Source organism: Melopsittacus undulatus, chromosome 3 (genome assembly GCF_012275295.1).
Source record: "Melopsittacus undulatus isolate bMelUnd1 chromosome 3, bMelUnd1.mat.Z, whole genome shotgun sequence".
NCBI lineage: Eukaryota > Metazoa > Chordata > Aves > Psittaciformes > Psittaculidae > Melopsittacus > Melopsittacus undulatus.
This window is the reverse complement of record NC_047529.1, coordinates 38,422,340-38,441,494: the sequence shown is the minus strand read 5'-3', so window position 1 is coordinate 38,441,494 and position 19,155 is coordinate 38,422,340. Positions and strand designations below refer to the sequence as shown.

General features: G+C 36.5%; 1 protein-coding gene across 2 annotated transcripts in view; it reads left to right on the top strand.

The window, feature by feature from the left end:
• Nucleotides 1–19,155, top strand: part of COL21A1 (collagen type XXI alpha 1 chain) — a 77,136-nt gene that overhangs the window by 44,379 nt on the left and 13,602 nt on the right. For both annotated transcript variants that reach the window (XM_031052661.2, XM_005153190.3), the window contains 3 exons: nt 13,907–13,951; nt 14,323–14,376; nt 18,858–18,911. In XM_031052661.2, coding sequence (XP_030908521.2) covers nt 13,907–13,951; nt 14,323–14,376; nt 18,858–18,911 — 153 coding nt within the window. The remainder of the gene's footprint in view (nt 1–13,906; nt 13,952–14,322; nt 14,377–18,857; nt 18,912–19,155) is intronic.

Sequence of the window (19,155 nt, the reverse complement as noted above, 5' to 3'; positions counted from 1 at the left end):
AGTAATGAAACACAAAATTAGTGGCAGTGCTTATTTATTCAGATTCTATTAGGGATTCCAATGGACTAGTCCTGTTTCTATGCAAAACCACAAACTCTTCTGAAGACTGTTATTTCTTCTGTGTATTCAAATAATTGGGACTTTTATCGGAAATTTTAATGAAGAGACTTTAAACTTGATATTATACTTATTAGTTATATGTACTAGAAAGTGAGCTTTAATTCCAAGAATAAGTGCTTTGGCATAAGTTTATACTCTCTGTAGAGTAAGAGCAGTAACACACATTGTTCCACCTGTGGTTTTTCCCACTGAGGAAATTATTATATTCACTTGAAACTGCAGCTTCAGCCTTCAGCTGTCATGTCCTCAGCTTGCCTAAAATGGAGTCTACACAATCAGCATGAAACTGAGTTAATTAAGTTGGCAGTATGGATGTATACAGTACACATCAGATAGCCTCTCTAGTGCAAATGTTACGCAAAAATGCATAAAAATGTTTGCTCATTTAAATGCTGCTGCATTTGGGAGACTGGAGACTTTTGTATCAGTTGCAGGGGGCACAATATGCATACACTTACAAATATCACTACTTTTTTCCTAGCAAAACCTGAGATTTTTTTACTATTAATACAGCAGTGAACCTTTCTGTAGAGATGTTTTATTAGTATTTTAACATTTTAGATGCACAATTTGACTTTTAATGTATTTTTAAGTGGGAAAAAATCAGTTTACTATAACTCATTATGATCCAAATGCATTTCCGATGAGTTGTTATATATTATTTTGAGCAAATGATATACAGATATATTTCAAGTGTATTAGCTAATATACTACTGCTCGGACTGAAAAAAAATATTCTAAAAAATTACTGGACTTTCTGAGGTGGACATTTTTGAGGAGCTGAGTGGACAAATCCACACAACTGTGCTCTTTATCAGGAATTTCTTTACTCCCAAGGCACTTGATCTTGAAAGTTACTATGAGGAAGTAACTAGGTGGAGTGATGATGGTAGAGCAGTAGATGTGGTTTTTGATTTCAGTAAGGCATTTAATACTGTCTCCCACAGCATCCTCATAGATAAGCTAAGGAAGTGTGGGCTTGATGGTCAGGTAGTGAGGTGGATCAAGAACTGGTTGAAAGGAAGAAGACAGAGAGTTGTGGTCAATGGGGCAGAATCTAGCTGGAGGTCTGTGACTAGTGGAGTCCCTCAGGGGTCAGTGCTGGGACCAGTGCTGTTTAATATTTTCATCAATGACCTGGATGAAGGAACTGAGTGTACCCTCAGCAAGTTCGCTGATGACACTAAACTGGGAGGAGTGTCTGACACACCAGAAGGCTGTGTTGCCATTCAGTGAGACCTGGACAGGCTGGAGAGTTGGGCAGGGAGAAACTTGATGAAATTCAACAAGGGCAAGTGTAGAGTCTTGCACCTGGGGAAGAACAACCCCATGTACCAGTACAAGTTGGGGGTTGACCTGCTGGAAAGGAGTGAAGGGGAAAGGGACCTGGGGGTCCTGGTGGATAGGAGGATGACCATGAGCCAGCAATGTGCCCTGGTGGCCGAGAAGGCAAATGGCATCCTAGGGTGCATTAGAAAGGGTGTGGTTAGTAGGGCAAGAGAGGTTCTCCTCCCCCTCTACTCTGCCTTGGTGAGGCCGCATCTGGAATATTGTGTCCAGTTCTGGGCCCCTCAGTTCAAGAAGGACAGGGAATTGCTTGAAAGAGTCCAGCACAGAGCCACAAAGATGATGAAGGGAGTGGAACATCTCCCTTATGAGGAGAGGCTGAGGGATCTGGGTCTCTTTAGCTTGGAGAAGAGGAGACTGAGGGGTGACCTCATCAGTGTTTACAAATATGTAAAGGGTGGGTGTCAGGATGATGGAGCTAGGCTTTTTTCCGTGATATCCAGTGATAGGACAAGGGGCAATGGGTGTAAACTGGAGCATAGGAGGTTCCATGTGAACATCAGGAAGAACTTCTTTACTGTATGAGTGGCAGAGCACTGGAACAGGTTGCCCAGGGAGGTTGTGGAGTCTCCTACATTGGAGGTATTCAAGGCCTGTCTGGACAAGTTCCTATGTGATGTACTCTAGGTTACCCTGCTCTTGCAGGGGGTTGTACTAGATGATCTTTCGAGTTCCCTTCCAACTCTTGGCATTCTGTGATTCTGTAAAACTGGAATTAAGTAGGTATGCCTTAAGTGATAAACATTCACTTCTTTTAACATATGATATTTGAAAAAAGGACTCATTTGTATTCTTTTGGATCCACCTGATGTCAGTAATAATACCTAAAGGCATTCCTGAACTCATGTGCTAATTTCATACACCCAGAAAAGGCTTTTCTGAAGTAGGAGATTCTTGAAGAGAATGTTCTGACTGATACATGTTGTGTTGGGCTGACATTTGCCACTTTAGTGCCAGGAAAGTTGGTGTTCATACATTCAGTAAACAATGTTTCACATGTGCTGATAAATCTTGAAACAGCAACATCTATTACTCTTGCTTTACAGTTTTCTTCTTAACTCCCACAGTTTTCAAAGAACACTTCAAGACACTGTCAAATCCTTCAGTAATGTTAATAATACATTGGAAATAAGATTTAATAAAATGGATGTTATATATTCCTCAACAGGAACATTATGTATAGGATCACTGTGAATAGTGAAATACTTACGAATTTAAAATAACTTCTGGAAGCCAAAGTACCCACCCAATAGTACTGCCATCTATTGGGTGGTGGTATCGTCATTTGGCCTGATTTAGTCATATATGCATCACTTTTTAACTGAAGTATGATACAACAGAGTATTTGAAATCATTGGAGTAACATCTTTGTAGTCTATTGGGAAGGGAGACCAAAAAATTGAAAAAGAGTTCTTTTGTAAAAAAGAAAATATCTGACAACCAGTGGAGTAAAACTTCAAATCTGTGGCTTGTAGCAGAGGAGTTACAAGTAAGTAATATGCAAGATATTTTTATCTCTTTGTGTTTAAATATTTTTTTTCAGCAATGCCAGCTTTATAAGTTGTGTGCTTGTCTATGCTAATATCTCCTTTCACACAGATGTAGGATATAAAATATGTATAAAATACAAATAAAATAGTTTCTACTATTTCTACTGATAGAATTTAAATTATTTTTATTAATTATAAGTAACCAGAGAGTAGATTTTATGCAAAAATACAATGCATAGAATATATTAATTTAGTTCACAAGATTATAGGAATTTAATTTTTATATTGTTTTCATCTGTCGTTCACAGCAATTGTGCTCAAGATTATTGCTCAGCAGCTGTGTTTAATCACACAAAAAATGTCATTTATGTTAGAGTGTGTTAGACTAAAAAAAGAATGAATATGTAATTAATACGTGCCTGTCCTAAGGGGCAAGTCCCTAAACACTGTGCTTACTGTAGTTTTTCATTTTGTCAGGTTTTGGAAGCAAGCTATGGAAAATCAAGATAGATTTTTTTATTGTGTTGTTTTAGCATATGATACAAAATGGAAAAGTTTTCAATCTGTAAATATTTGTCAGACAATAAAGTTTCAGATCTAAAATTATCATTTGTGGTGAATAAAAGCAGAGCATGTGTAGGGTTTCTCTCCCCTCATTTATGGTGTCCGAGTGCAAAATTCAGACTAAGCTTTTTGAAACTGTACGTTGGTAACTGCACGTAGTCGTGGGCAATGCTATAGGAGCTTATGCTTCACAGTGTGATTTCTGTTTAGGCACACACATTATTGATTGTCATGGATATGTATCTTTGCATTTTAACATAACAGTAATATTTTTTGATCCTTCGATGTTGGCTCTTCCTGTCATTCTGAAGCAGAATTCACCAAGCATTGGATCGTTCACCCACTAATAGGGAACGTGAGCTGGGTTTAGACTGTCATGAGACAGGTTAGTTTTACCCTACTGATGATGTTGCAATAGTAATCCTGCTCAGTATGAGAGGAACTGCAGGTTCAGACCCCTGGAGTGTGCACTTGGCTGAGGAGCCACTGGTGCGAGGCTACCATCTGCGAGCTTATGACTGAATGTCTCTAAGTCAGATTTCTGCCCAGATTGACCCAGGAAATTACAGTCTTGCTCAGAATGTGTGGGTTAAAGCCCTTCCTGAATCTTTGTCAGTGAAGACAGGCCTTCCTCATAGGAGAAGGAAAACTCTTGTCTTCAAAAGCAGGCTGATGGAGTTTGTCCATCCTTGTATGGTCTTCCATCTCAGAGAAGGACACTTACAAAACCTACGACCTGCTGACTTTGCTGCCACCATCCAAACTCGCTAGGCCCTGGCAGTTAAACCTCAGGTGTAAAGGGTGGGGCCAGTTCTGCGCACGCTGCACCTCACCTAATACATCCACTGCGCAGGCTGGAAGAGCTTGCTCTCACTTGTCGGCATGGACAGGTGAGGGTCGAATCGGCAGGTGACAAGGTGCATGGGAAGCTGTAGATCCAACCTTGCATGCCGGCGGACTAGCGCATGGGTAGCTCGAGATTGCTCAGGAGATGACAGTCCTGGTCGGACACTCCCTGGTTGCCTAAGCACCCTTTTCCAACCAGATTTGCATATCCCACATGCCCTTGGTCACCGTGCTTGTAGTAAGCGTGGTTAAAGCCCTTCAAAACTCTTCGCTTATGAAGCCAGGCCATCAATATGAAGTGTTTGATTTGTATCCTATTAGTATGATTCAAAGCCAAATTCCTAAGTGCATTTAATTGTTGCTCTATAAGAGCACAGGTACATGGTGTTTCAGATTCTTAGGGAAAGTGCCCTCTTTTTGATATGAATTGTATCTCTATCAGTGTTCATGCTAGAGAATAATGAAGAGATGTCTGAATGCCTTTAGTGCATCCTCTAAATGTTTTGTATCTTCCTCTCCTAATACACTGTGAAATGTAGGATTTTGATTTACAGCTTAGGTAAATATCCGCTGGAGTTTCCAGTGGCAATGGAGACCAAACAGAAACTTTGCTCCGCTGACTGATATACTTAGAAACCAAACATAGGCAGCAGGCTATGACACTCAGTTAACATGTAGCAACCAGAAATATTTATTGGTTTAGTTGATTTCATTTACATTGCTGTTCTGTTCTATGCTTCTCAACGAAGTTATGATGAGTTACTTAACTACAAATAGAAAGAGGATTACCAAACGGATGTTTAACTTTCCTTCTTCTGATACAATTTCAAGAGGGTAGTAATAGGGTAGGCAGTTTTCTTGCTTTTCATGATTCTTCTTCAACTTATGGAGCAACCCAGGGAAAAAAATTGCTGTATCTGTGTAACCATATGGTTATTCTCAGATATGAAACTAATACCTGGATAGGATTCTTCATCCCATCATGAAGTACTTGTCTCGAATAGAAGAGGTAATTTACTTCTGAAGTTGCCTGTTTCTTTTAACTCACTTAGACAGTTTTTCAGATTAGTTAAAGATAGTTGAATTTGAACCCTTCCAGAAAATGAGGAAGAGAAAAACAAGTGAACAACTTAAAGCAGGGCTTCTGGGTGGTTTTTTTTGGTGTTCAAATGCTAGCTGGGCTTTCAAAGCACTAGTTTCTTGTCACGCTTCTTATACGTGTTCTTCACAATCAAGAGCATTGCATTATTCCTGTGCAATGTGCTTAGGGTTATGCCAATTATTCAAGATAGACTGTCACACACTATGTAGTGTAAAAATGGGAAAAGTGAAGATAAGTAAGGGAGATCAGCAGTTTTTGTGAGCCTTTCATCAGAGAAAACACATTAGTATTGCTTATACCCAATATTCTTGCTGTAATTATAAAGATAGTTTTGTAACTGAGATCAGCTGGTTTCACCTCTGTTCAGGAAGCAATGAGACAGTTCCTGTCCACAAAGATCTTTAAGACTGAAATTGAGAAGTCGATACTGAAGTCTCAGGCACTTGAGTAGATACAGTGCTAGCAAATTTGGGGGCATTTGGTGCAGTTAATGTTTTCATTTTAGTAATCTTTATGTATTTAAAATACAGTGAATCAAAGTCTTGTCTGAATACAAGCTGGCTTCCCATCCAGAAGGAAACAAAAAGCAGTCTTTAATCAGAGTGAGTTTAAATCTGTTTGCAAGGTTTAATTGATGTTCCTGCTAAAATTAAAATGTCTTGATGATGTAAGACCTCTCCTCCTCAAACTGAACCTCCCCTCCCCCTGCCATGAGAAGAATACATGATTTTTCATTTGTAGCACATGTTGCTGTAGTGGAAGTCTTCATGATTCTGTGTTCTGACAAGCTTTTTTTTTTTTTTTAAGGTAGATATTTAAAAAAAAAGTATATTTGTGTACAGCCATTGTTCTAAAAAGCTTACATATCACAGAATAAATAGCACTCTGGGCTAATGAAGCACAAGGAATATAGTGCTTATGGGATCTTGTTCTTAGACTAAGCTTAAAAAAATTGACTTTAGGATTTTGACACATTTTAGACATGTTGGACTACTACACGACCAGCAAAATTAATGTTATTAGATCCACCAAGACCAAGAATAAATAAATGGACTACAAAAATATTAATTTAAGAAACAACCTTTGGCTTTTATTGTGCAAATTAATTTCTGCTTTAGTAATTAGTCTTAGTAATTGAATTCAGTCTTAGTGATTCTTATGTGAGTCAAGGTGCAATTTTCCTCTTTGTCCTCTGGAAGGGTTTGATCCCAGTCTCTGCACAACTTTTCTTACCTATTTTTTAAATAGATAAGAACTACCAAGCAGACTTTGACTAAGGGAATTATCACAGAACTTCTTCTCTGACAAGGATAGGAGTATGTATGTAGGAAATCTTTTGGACTTTTTTAATCTGTTATTTACTGACAAGATTCTATCAGAGCTTCTGGGATTTCCTTAGACAAAAATGCATGCTGGCCCATCCTACTTAATAGGTAGCAGTGGAACAATTTTCTAGCAATTTTACAGTCCTTTCTGGAGCACATTTTTACCATTTTTATTTGCTACAATCTGTGACAAATTTCACAGTATAAACCATATGGAAAAAAATGCATGATTTGTTGTTAAGTATTCTCACTGCTAATATAACTGAGTGACTTCTTACTACAGGAAATGGGGATGGCTGAAAACCTTGTTCTTCCACATCCATGTGACCTGTGTGAATAGAACTGTGATTCTTGCAGTGTCAGACAGCCCTGTGTGTTGTATGCAAGTTGCAGGGCAGCAGTCTGTGCCTTTCGAGGAGGCTCTGCCATCCTCAGCCTGCCCTCTGTTATGTGTTCAAGGTGCTGGAATTGTGTGACCCATCATGAGCTTTTCTTCATAATTTAAGTAGGAGAGAACTTACAAAACATTTTGAAGGCATGTAACTGCTTGAATATCAGTGTTTATGTGTGAGTGTTAAATACGGATCAGTTTGTCAGCTGTTAGAAATCAGCACAAACTTTTAAGACAGATTGGATCTTGGTTTCCAGTGTCTGTAAGGCTAGTGCCTGGTATGGCAGGCAGAGGCAGGGCACTGTGGTTTCACTTCCAGGACTAGGGTCTCAAGTTTTGTCTGGATCCACAAAGATTTAGCAAGTCTGATACTCATATTATTTTGTGAGGTATTTACAAGAAACAGTGACACCAGTTTCAGCCTGTGACAGGATATGCACACTCATCATTTTCTGTTAGTATTTCCAGCTTTCAAATTGCAGTTTTCCCAAGGTCTGTGTTGTTGGCAATGCAACAGGGGTCACTGTGTTCCACATTTAACATGTGTGAGTTTTATTTTTAATAACTGATTTGCCAGAAAACGTGTTTGCAAACTCTGGTGTTATAACTGTGAAGATCTTGGTAATGCTTTTTCCTTTTCTGCATTTAATTTAAAGCTGCTATGCTAGTCTGGTGGATGCTTGTTATGTCTGTGGGAATGCTTCTTTGTGTTTAGCCTATTGTTCTTTGCCATCAGTTCCAACTACTCAGTAGTAGTTGATGCAGCTTCATTGAATTTCTTTTACATAAATTTGCTACTTTCTCCCATGGATTGATTTATGCATTATCAAAATCAGGGTTGTTTCTTTCATTCTGTTAGGATTACCAAGTATTTGCTATAATCTTTTAAGAAGTGTCTTGACAGTTGTACTTTCATCCAAATTATGGCTCGACTTGTACTTTCATACATACCTCCAGTAAATCTCTCATGTATCATCAAGTATGCTTTTTCAAGTAAGGATCAGTAATACATAAACAGTCATATTTTTCAGGCATTTAAAGGGATCATGGGAACATCTAGATATCTTCTGTGAGTCTTGTTCTGTTGCTGTTGTTCATGTAATGTTCTGTAGTGTCTTCCAAGAATCAAAATTGCAGATTATTCAGAGTAGAAGGAGCCATTTGATTGAAACATAATTCAAAGAACTTGTATACGCTAGAAAAAAACATAATTTTATCAGTAGTCTTGACTTTTATCTGTTTTAAACCTGATCCTTCAGCTGACCCTGATTAACAGTTGCACTGTTGAAGGAAAGAGTAGGATCAAAATTAACACCTATGGGCTTTTTAAGTCTAAAACTCTGATTGCAGTTTCTTAGTGCGTTACTTAGAAGTCTTTTGTCAGGGTTGTGTCACTGCCTGAATTATGAATGATGATTAGGGAAACAGTTTGAAGTTTTGTTGTGTAAATGGACAACTTCCTAGAATGTGACCATCTTTTAAAGAAAGCTTCTAAATGTTAATCAATGGATCCACTTTTTTAAAAATAATATAACTTAAATGAGATAATCCTCAAAATAACCTTACTGGCCATGCTCAAAAAAAAAAGTGCTATTTTAAGCATAGAATAAATAATAATATTTCCCAATATTCAACAATAATAGTAGAGAAGATTGTAGGTTTTTCCCCCCAGGTAATGACCTCTGAAATAAAGGGTCTGTGCTTACCTAGCATTTTATTGCTGTTGCATTTTTTTGAGAGAGTGTCACTGTGTAAATGGGAAGTATTGTTTTATTATAACTTTTTAAATCATGATAATTTTTAATAAAGAAAACCTATATAATTTCAAGGGGTTTTTTTAATCTTGATGTTGAAATAATGGATAGTTTGAAAAACTGTTCCACAGTGATTTGTCCTAGACAGTATTTATCAAATGTTTGACATGTTACAAAATAAGTCCAGATGTACTGTTTTCAGTGAGGAGTTTAAAGCAGTATGTTGAAAGAGTACAGTTTTATATTCCTACTCCAGGAAAATAAAGCATTAGTAAGATAGTTATGCTTATGTTCGCTCCATGTTTTGGGGAAAATGATTACAAAACAGTTTGTTCATAGGAGATGCTCTATAATTTTGCATCTTCCAAAGGTAGAATTTTTATGATAATGGGTATGTTATCTTTAGTCTAGAAACTCCTATTTTCCATGTAGGGCTATCAGCCAGTACTGAAGAATTAAGTCCTACCAGGCACCATTCCAGAAAAGGGTAATATTATAGACAGTAGCAGAAATAATGAAATAGGGTAATAAATAACCTTTTTTTTAAGAGTAAAATGATTTTTGTTTTGTTTCTGGAAAATTTTTTATGCAGGTATAAAGTTAAGCATGAGGGAGATACAAATAATCCATAATACTAGAAAAAGTGGAAAAACTATTTTGAGGAAAGTAGCTTATGTCTTAAATAAAAATGCTTATACCTAGTTGATCTGTATATAAGACCTCAGGCAATTTACTTAATGGATTTTTTGTGGGGCTGCATGGAAAAAAATCCAGCTGTTTAATATTATCCAAAACAAAAATAGACATTTCATGATTAATTAAAGCTACAAGAAAAATTTTCCAGGGATTGTGAAACCATGTTCCTTTTACAGTTAAATCCATTGTATCTGCCAGGTATTATCAAAGAATGGAAGATTTATTTAAATTGCTAAAACTGGGATATAATAGAATATTTATACAGAATTGTATAAATATATAAATATTTAAGTGTTGTTAGTGAAGCTCATCATCACAATAGAAACCAATTCATGGTTTTGGGTGTTCTGAAGTCCTAGCTGTGGGGCCTGCCACTGAGGAAGACTCTGTCAGGGGACTTAATTGCCTACTCAGATGAGCTTCATTCTGCAATGAAGCTGTGAGACCCATGGCTAAGCATTACAATTTCTTGCAAGTAATGCATATCCATAGCTCCTTTAACCTTTAGATATCCTTGTTTACATTTATATGTCTTGTGATTCCTAGCCAATGTAAAGACTTTGTCAGAAGCTTTTGCTATCTGAGCCTATAGAGACTATCACAGCAGGCCTATACAAACAAGCAAATAAAAGGAAGGGTGGGAGTAAGAAAGGTAATTTTTGCTTTAGAGAATAAGTTATCAAGGTGTGTGGGATTTGGTCACCTAGGCATTGCCACTGAGAGCCATTTGAGATGTATGATGGTGACTGCAGCATCTGTTTCAAAGGGTAAGAAGTTAGATCAGGTATCCCACAGCACCTTCAGTGACACCAGATGTGTTTTCAGCTACCTACATAGCATACATAGCATTCAAGTGTCACTTTTAGGTACTGGCGCTCCCCTGCAAAAGCCTTCCCAGGTCTGTAATGAATTTAGAAAGCTGATGGGCTTCTAGGTGCACCCAGGATGGAAGACAGAAGATTAAACAGGCAAAAGAGACTGAATAAAGGGTAAAGACAGCAGTGTTTCAATAAATGAAAAATCTTGGTTAACTGCCAGACTGATACATGATCACATTAGTTCCTAGACACAAACTCAGCTGTGTGTGATAAAACTGCAATTGAGAGTCTTTAGAATTGACACATTTTTTAACCAACAAATTAGGCTCACTAGGCTATCTTGCTGGCTCTAAATTTCATCTGGTTATAGTACTTGCTGATTAAAACTAAAATGATGGATAGCATTACATGCTTCTACAGGGTAAGGGAAGACTTTCCATTTAAGGGAAAAATTGAGAGAAAGGAGGAAGACATTTGAATTAAATTGAGAAAGATGCTGAAAGAACCAAGGCAGTATTAAGGCTTGCAATAAAAAAGGGGAACAAATTAACTGATTTTGAAGTATAAGGTGGCCCAACTCATATAAGGACAGAAATCATGACAGTGCAGCAGATGCTTTGATTTTTAGCTGTTCTCTCTAGAAATGTAATGCTGGGTTTTATTGGTATTATAACCAACACGCATATATGATAAATACAAACAATTTAAAATAAGTTTTCTGAAAAGACAAAAGAAGATTTCAAATTACAAGCCCTTTTTCTTATTTCGTATGGACAAAATGTTGCTTGATAGCTTTACAAAGGACATCCCCATAGGCAATTTTTTTTCCATAGGCCAGTGAATCATGAATTATTCCACAGCATTGACTCTGTTATTCCCAGTGGGTGGCAGTTTTCCCATCTGTAGTGGTTCCAAACATTGTGTTTCCCTTAGTGGCAGAAAACTTGCATGATGAATCTGTTTCATATTAAGTTTTGATTAAACACAGGCATTTGTGATAATATTAGTTACAATATACTCTTCACAAAATGGAGTAAAACTAGTTGTTTTGCTTCATGCTTTAAAGTAAGAATACATTTTTTGATAGAATAAGGTTTTCTTGACAGTATAGGTAGTGTTATGTCACCCTATTAAACATAACTTCATAATAAAAGTGCCTTATTACTTATGATAGAGAAAAAAAAAGATTCTGAGGATTTGTACTACACGTGAAGTCTCTGTTTAGGAACAAGACACATTTCCAAAGCTTGGTTTGGCTTTTGAACTACAAGCTAGGAAAGAAACTCAGGACATCTAAACTACTTTTTAACCTTGTCTTCTGGGAAAGTACAAATAATTCCAATTGTCATAACCAGATTATCCATGTAAAAGGAAATAATAGATTGGGCATAGATAATAAGAAGGAAACCAAATTTAATTTTTTAGGCATGCTGGAGCTAATCCTACAGACATTAGTCTTTGTAATTACTGAACCATAGAAGCTATACAGAAAAATAACTCTCATGGGAAAAAGTCATTCTTTATGACCAAATTAGCCACTTCATTCTCCTCCTTTTGTGCCAACTGACATGTGGAGAATAACTGAAAATCTCCACCCCATGTACTCTGGGAATCACTCACATTAACGTAAGTGATAGATTCATTCTTAGCTGAGTGAATGTCACTGAGCCGTAAGAGAATTTTAAGGGTCTGGACCAGCTCCCAGTGAAATAGGAGCAGAAGTTCCATGTGCTTCAATAGTGCAGAGTCAGCCAGAAGGGCACAAAGGGGAAGAAAAAGCCCACACAGGAAATACGATGTAGGTTTCCGGTTGTTCTTTGAGCGTTATCCTTCTTTGGTATTGGTAAAAAGGTGAAGTTAAATGTCTCTTCTCAGCAATTTCTTATAGCCAAGGAAGTTCAACATAGCTCAGCAGAACATTGTGTTTCTTCTTTTAGGTATGCTTATATAGTGGTAAATCACTGCATTGGATAAGTATGTGGAACCATCTTGTCTGAGTCCTGCAAATAGCATAGACATGTAACCATGGAAAGCTTTGGTAGATCCTTTCAGTATGAGAAGCTTGCTACCTAGTGAGAGTTTTTTTCAGGATATATGAAATTGTGTTTTGTATTACAGGTACAGATATTTGCAATTTCATTTTATGTTTTACAGCTCCAGAATTTCACTGTTAAATAATTATACTGAGAACTCAGGGACAGGTCTGGAAGTTCCTAAATGTAGTGATAAATATGCCCTATTTTCCATCTCTTTATTTGTGCAAAAGGTCTAAGGTGTTTTGGACAAACGTTTAGCAAGAAGTAATGATATACAATGTGAGTAGAACTCTCAGAATGAGGCATTGTTTTACAAATATTTTTATCATATTGTTTGATCTCTCAATGATAGGTACATTGGAATTTTAATGACCTGTAAGTGCTCAGGATGCCTTTGTTAACTCATGTGCCATTAACCAATGAACTGTTTCTGCTTGATGTGGTCATTACTAACTAGAAGCTGTGTGTAAACTGCAAAACAGTTAACTATCTTTTCCAATCCAGCACTGCATAGAGGTAATCCATATGGAAACTATTGAATTATTCCTGGTTGTTCCAATCGTGTTATTTTTTCTATTTCTCCACACAATGCATTTGGTTTGGTGGTGTCTTTTTCACCACCAGCGTATTCATTTTGATATTAGATTAAAATGTAAAGTCTGTAAGCCAAATTTTTGTGGTACAAATAAGAATGCTGTCTGTCCAATAAATCTGAATAGGGCTACTTGAGAGAAAAAAAAATAGATTAATTGAATGTAGACTACAGTTTTAAATAAAAACGGAGTTTTGTTTTCAATCTGAATTATGTTCAAGTAAATGATCACTGTGAGAAAACTGTGACATATATTGTAGAGCTAAAGGAGCAGTGATGTGAAGAAATGGCAGAATATTTATGTCCAAGTATTTATGAAGGTGGAAGCTAGCATACACCTCTTGGTGTTTTGTGAAAATCATGTATGTTATATAGGAAAATAGGATTTCTTTTACTTGTGGTTCTATTAACCAGGACTTTTGCTCCGTCTTATGTGGGAAATCTTGTTGATAATGAAAAGTGTTTTCTTTCCCTGTGCCAGTCAGGGATTTCACTAAAGCATTGCAGCCTTGGTGGGCAACCAGGAGCATGTGAGCCTGCTCAGCAACAGATATGGACTCCTGGCATGACAGGAGTGACATGGGAAGTGACTGAGCTATCAGTGTTTCATGGTATACTGAGATGAAATAGTTTGCACGTTCCTAGCTGAAGCTCTTTTCTCTTATGTGTTTTCTGAATTTTCTATTTCCTGCCCATATTTTGAACCTCAATCATATGACAGTGTTACATTTATGAAGACATGAAGGGGTAGCAGTGTTAAATATTATTTTCTGGATAAACTATTCTATATATTGAATTGAAAAGGTTTTCTTTTAATACCCCTAGGGAATTCCTGGAATCCCTGGAAATCAAGGAGCAAAAGGACAAAAGGTATTATTAATAGTTCAAAACACAGTTAAAACCTGTGCATACATGTACCATTTCCAAAGTAAGGGTTTAGTCTGTGCTCAGAGAATTTTCCTAGTGGAGATTCAGGACATCAAATCAAGCTGCAAATGAATGGAGGTATGCTCCAAATTTTTTGTGGCATATTTGAAAATCTCTCATTAGGTTTTATTTCAACTGTTGCAGAAGGAAAGAATAATTCAAAAGTAATGAATGAATAATTTAACTGTAAGTTTATAATACTTTGAGAAATAATCCTAAGTAAATAAATCTTTATAATTAAGGAGTATTAAACAAACTTGTCAACTATACATATATTAATCACAGAATTCTCCTCTTTATGTGAAAACATTTAGGGTGAAATAGGACCACCAGGTCAACCAGGATCAAAAGGGTCACCAGGAGATACTGTAAGTATGTATGTATGTATGACATGTAAAATGGTGTTATGAACAAATTATTTGGATGATGTCATTCTCTATTTTTCATATGCAAACAAGCAATGGCAAGTACAGTAGCAACCCATTATTTTCAGGTTGGCAGATATGATCAGACTAAATCTAATCTCTGACTTCCCCCCAAATGTTATATACCTACTTTTCTTTTAAAATTGATGATTTTCTGACTCCACATTTGATAAACAAGTTCAGCAAACATATTAGTCTGAGTCTAGTGTCTTAATTAGCTAACTTTGGATTAACTTTGAAAGTAGTCAGTCTTATCTTATTTGAAAGGTAAGACTGACTTAAATGTTGTCACAGTGTGCAATACATTTCTGAAGATGAATTTCAGGATGCTTTAGTGATAGTGCTCTTTTGACAAAGACTCTGAGAATATCAGAGTCCACTGAATTTTCAAACCACTTAAAGAGTGATTTTGATTTTAGAATGTAGGAAACAGAATATAAACATTCTTTTTAGCCATTCCATCTTACTGCATCTTTGTTACTGTCTGAGTAGGGTGATTTCTGTGTCCTTTAGAAAGCATAGTAGTAAACTAATTGTTCTGGAGGTTGGTGCAAGTACATATAGCCTTTGCAAAATCAAAATTTTAAAAGCAAAATGGACAGCTGCAGTTAGAGATCTTGCTTTAATTAGGAGGAACATCATAATTTTTTGAACATACGCTGCTTTAAAAATAAATGATCTTTTTCAATATGGAAGTTTAACAATGCTTACATGGCTCCATTATTAAGCATCCTCACTGTTAACATGACTTTTTTCTTCATTTCTGGGAAGATATTTCAATTGTTTTGTCAGATACCTGAGCCACATCTGAGTCCCGAACATGCTGTCATTCTGTTTCACTTTAAAATATTGAATCAGTAGTGGCAAACTTGTTCTTGATGTACTTTTAAGGAATGTCATTTTAAAAAAAATTTTTTTCTTGTTCTCTTTCAACTGTAACTACAGTCTGCTTTCTGTTAGAGTTCTACACTTCTGGAGTTGAAGTCACAGTAAGAAAGTGGCCTTATGGTTTCAGTTGTGCATTTGTCAGAATGATGCTGAGATTGATTCTACAAAGGACTCTTCAATCTTTAGCGTGCTCTGACTGTGCTGAGAACTGCGTAGTCATGTGTAATCCAAATGCATACGTGGATTATCACTTGAAGAAGGCTGAGGAAGTTCTTAAAGTGTAAATACTTTTCAAAGTATTCCACATATCTCATAAGTTTTCCTATTTATTTTCTTGATTTTTCACTTTGCTTTATTGTTTTTAATTTAAAATCATTCAGAAGAGCTAAAATGTGGTTTGTGCTTTCTCCTCCATCTCTGAAGATAATCACAGATAAAGGAGAGACCCCTAAACTTGCTCTCTAAATAATGCTAGGTTATACAAAGACCATATGCAGGCATATGAATGTCTGTAAATGTATTGAAGAGCTCTCTTTTGCAATGCTCACAGTTCCTTAATATAATATAAGATCAATTAAAACCAGTGCAGCCCTGGTTGGAGAGAAAGATTTAAACCAGTTTGGATTTTGCAAATTCTGGGCTACTCTCACTCTGGGTTACCCTGCACCCACCCAGCAGCTGTTGATTTCCTGACTGCATCAGGCATGACCACTACATTATGGCTGTCAGAAGCCCTTTTGTATAAAGTTGAGTACATCAGTTAATTTTCCTTTCATGAACATAAAGGACTTTTCAGCCACCTAAGGATCTTCTCTGGAAAGAACAAATTTCCTTGACAACCAGCAACTGTAGTTGTTTAAACCAAATTTGGACAAAACATTCCCTGAACTAGAAGTTCAAATTTCCATGCTTCTAGGTAACACATGCACATTTAATCTCTCACCTGTGCCTCTAACCATTTTTATTTCCTTTTGCTGGAAAATTTTTCTCCATTTCTTTCTGAGCAAAGTTAAACAAAATGCCTGAGGCATCAGCTATAATAAAGCCTTGTGGGATTCTAAAGTGTATGTATTTATTCAAGTAACTCCTCTAACATGTTTTCTTCAAATTCTATTTAGAGAAATAACATCCGGTTCTTGAAAATAATTTATTCATGCTTCCTGTCAACTCATTTAATGTATCTTTTGTCACCTGATAAAATAAGTAGGAAATTGATGCATGGAATATTTGAACGTGTTTTATGACATTAGGGAATTTCAACCAGAAAAGATAATAGGATTTTCCTTGTATTAGTCAGGCTGAATATGTTTGTTCCAGAAAAAACAGATGGAAAGCTTGTGGATGGTCTATTAATACCTTGGGAAAATTCTTGAGTAACAAGTTCTTCTTCAGTAATAACTATCCCTATTACACTGCCAACATCGATAATTTATTCATTCATCTGCCACATAAATAGTGTCAGCTCTGGAAAATGGGGGTGTATTGCTACATTTTATGCTCTTGAATTGTTATTTATTTTTATTCAGGATATGCTCTTCTCTTTTAATTTTACATGCCTTAGTGTTCAGATAAAGTTATCAAGCTTTTCCTGTATTGCATCTCAGAGTTTTCTTCTTGTAGTGTATTGATTTCATGTAGTTTTAAAAATGAAATAAGTTAAATATGGCCTAATAATGAAAGTGAAGGAAAGGAAGCCAGGACAACTGGGGTTTATTTCTCCCTTTTCTGCAGATGTATGCCTGATCCTTAATTATACTAAATATATTTTCTGATTTTCCATCTCCAGCGTATGTTTGCAGGTTAATGTGGATATAGACACATCCGAGTGAAAAAAAAATAAGCAAAAGCTATTCTGTCCACACAGTATTTCTACTTTATATAAAACAAATGAATGAGGGACATTTGTGATGAACATTTACCACTTTTGTAATCCAGGGGCTGGTGTGTGCGTATACTGGAAGTGATCCAGTGTGGAGCTGTTAGAGGGTGGGTTCTCAGTGTATTGCATAGCTTGAAACAAAGCAACACTAACATGGCAATGAGAAAGGAGCCAGAAATCCCCTAATTGCATTTCTTATCCCTTCCCGTTGTCCCTCCACAAACTTGAGCTTGTTTTTCTGTATTGATTCATGTGCTAGTAAGGAGCGCAGAACAGGCCCTGAGGAGAAGAAAATAAAAATTTCACAATGTTTTTTGCAAAAAAGAAAGTAGCATTCAAGGAATGTAGAAAAGACCACACAATTTATACATATGTATTTCAGAAGTGAAGAGGTCAATACATAACTTGAGAATTGATTTAAAACAGCCAAATTGAATTAAGCCTTACAGAGAAATGAAAGTTAATAAAACATTATTTTGTTATATAAATAAAAAGTGAACAAGTGAAGAAGCAGGTCTGATGTGCAAGTGCATTCAGGCAGTCTTAATATAATCAAGGTTTGGTTCTCAACCAAATAAATATTTACTTATGCTTGCTGTAGCAAAGCTGGTGCTGAACATAGGCCACATGCAAATGATTCATGGGAATATGCTGTCTCTTAGGATATGAGTGGAATCAAACCTCAGAAAATTCATGGAACTGAATAGTTCCTAACATTTAGTACTATACAGAGGGTGATTGTTTTTTTTTCTGTATGAAAGCAGAGATTAAATAACAATAAGAACAGTAGTGTTTGAAAATACTACCAATTAGAATCATTGCCAAAATTCTCTGAGAAGTTAGATTTCCAGGGCTTATTTAATTGTTTGACTTTCTGTGTTATGCTTTTATGCTGTGTCTTAAGTACATTCTTATAGCTGATTATTTTTCCAAGTGTACCTCTTACTTTATGTGTGGAGCAAAAACAACTGAATATGCCTTTATCACCATGTTTCCATGAGAAGAGTCCAAGGGACTGTTGTGGCAATGCTCTAGCTTTTTGCATATGTCAAACTGTCAGGCTATTGGGTTCTTGAATGAACAATTCAATCCTGAAGATTCTGCAGAAGTTGTAAAGGTGTGGCCCCCAGGTTAACTCCTCCAGTAAATCTCTATGAAGTTTGCTAAAGCAGTCAAAGCATGGCAGCCTTTGAGGGACACACAGTCGGAAAAAAAGGAAGAGAATTATGAAATGCCACATATACTTTTGCTGGTTTTGGGAACCCTACATGGAAACTAAGGAACTCTTGTGTCACTTTCAATTATAGCTAAGGACATATTAAGGGTATGTTAAAGATTAGATCACATAGACAGGGTTTTGAGTTGCAGAATTCTTTCTCTCAGGAGTATTTCATGGCAGAGCTGTGCTTTTTTCCTGCATTTTTTTTTTTCACTTGCACAGTAGCCCTTCCTTAAGCCATAGAAGGTCTAAATAATCCACTGTGCTGTATCAGAGCTACAGCCTGCATCGCAATATGACTTGACATTATTTTTTCTGGACTACCTATTTCACTATGGTAATATAATGCTAATACTAATCATACTAATACACTATACTGAAGACATTATTCCTCTAGATTAGTACAGAAATGTCATTGTCTTTTTCACAAATACATAGGGTTTGATGGGACCAGAAGGCTCATTTGGTCTACCTGGAGCTCCTGGACCTAAGGTAAGTGTTTGTATTCATTTACTTGTGATTTGATGAGTGACTGCTTTAGAGATGACAAAACACCAGGATTTTGCAGCTCATTTTTTTGCATATTAAACATTGGTGACTTGCTGTATGATTTTCCCTGTATTACCTTATATGATAGTTCAGTCTCAAGACAGCTTAATATAGCTCAATATATAGTGTCTGTCATCCCATGAGGTTTGGAACAATTGCAGAAATAGTCATGAGACATCGTTTCAGT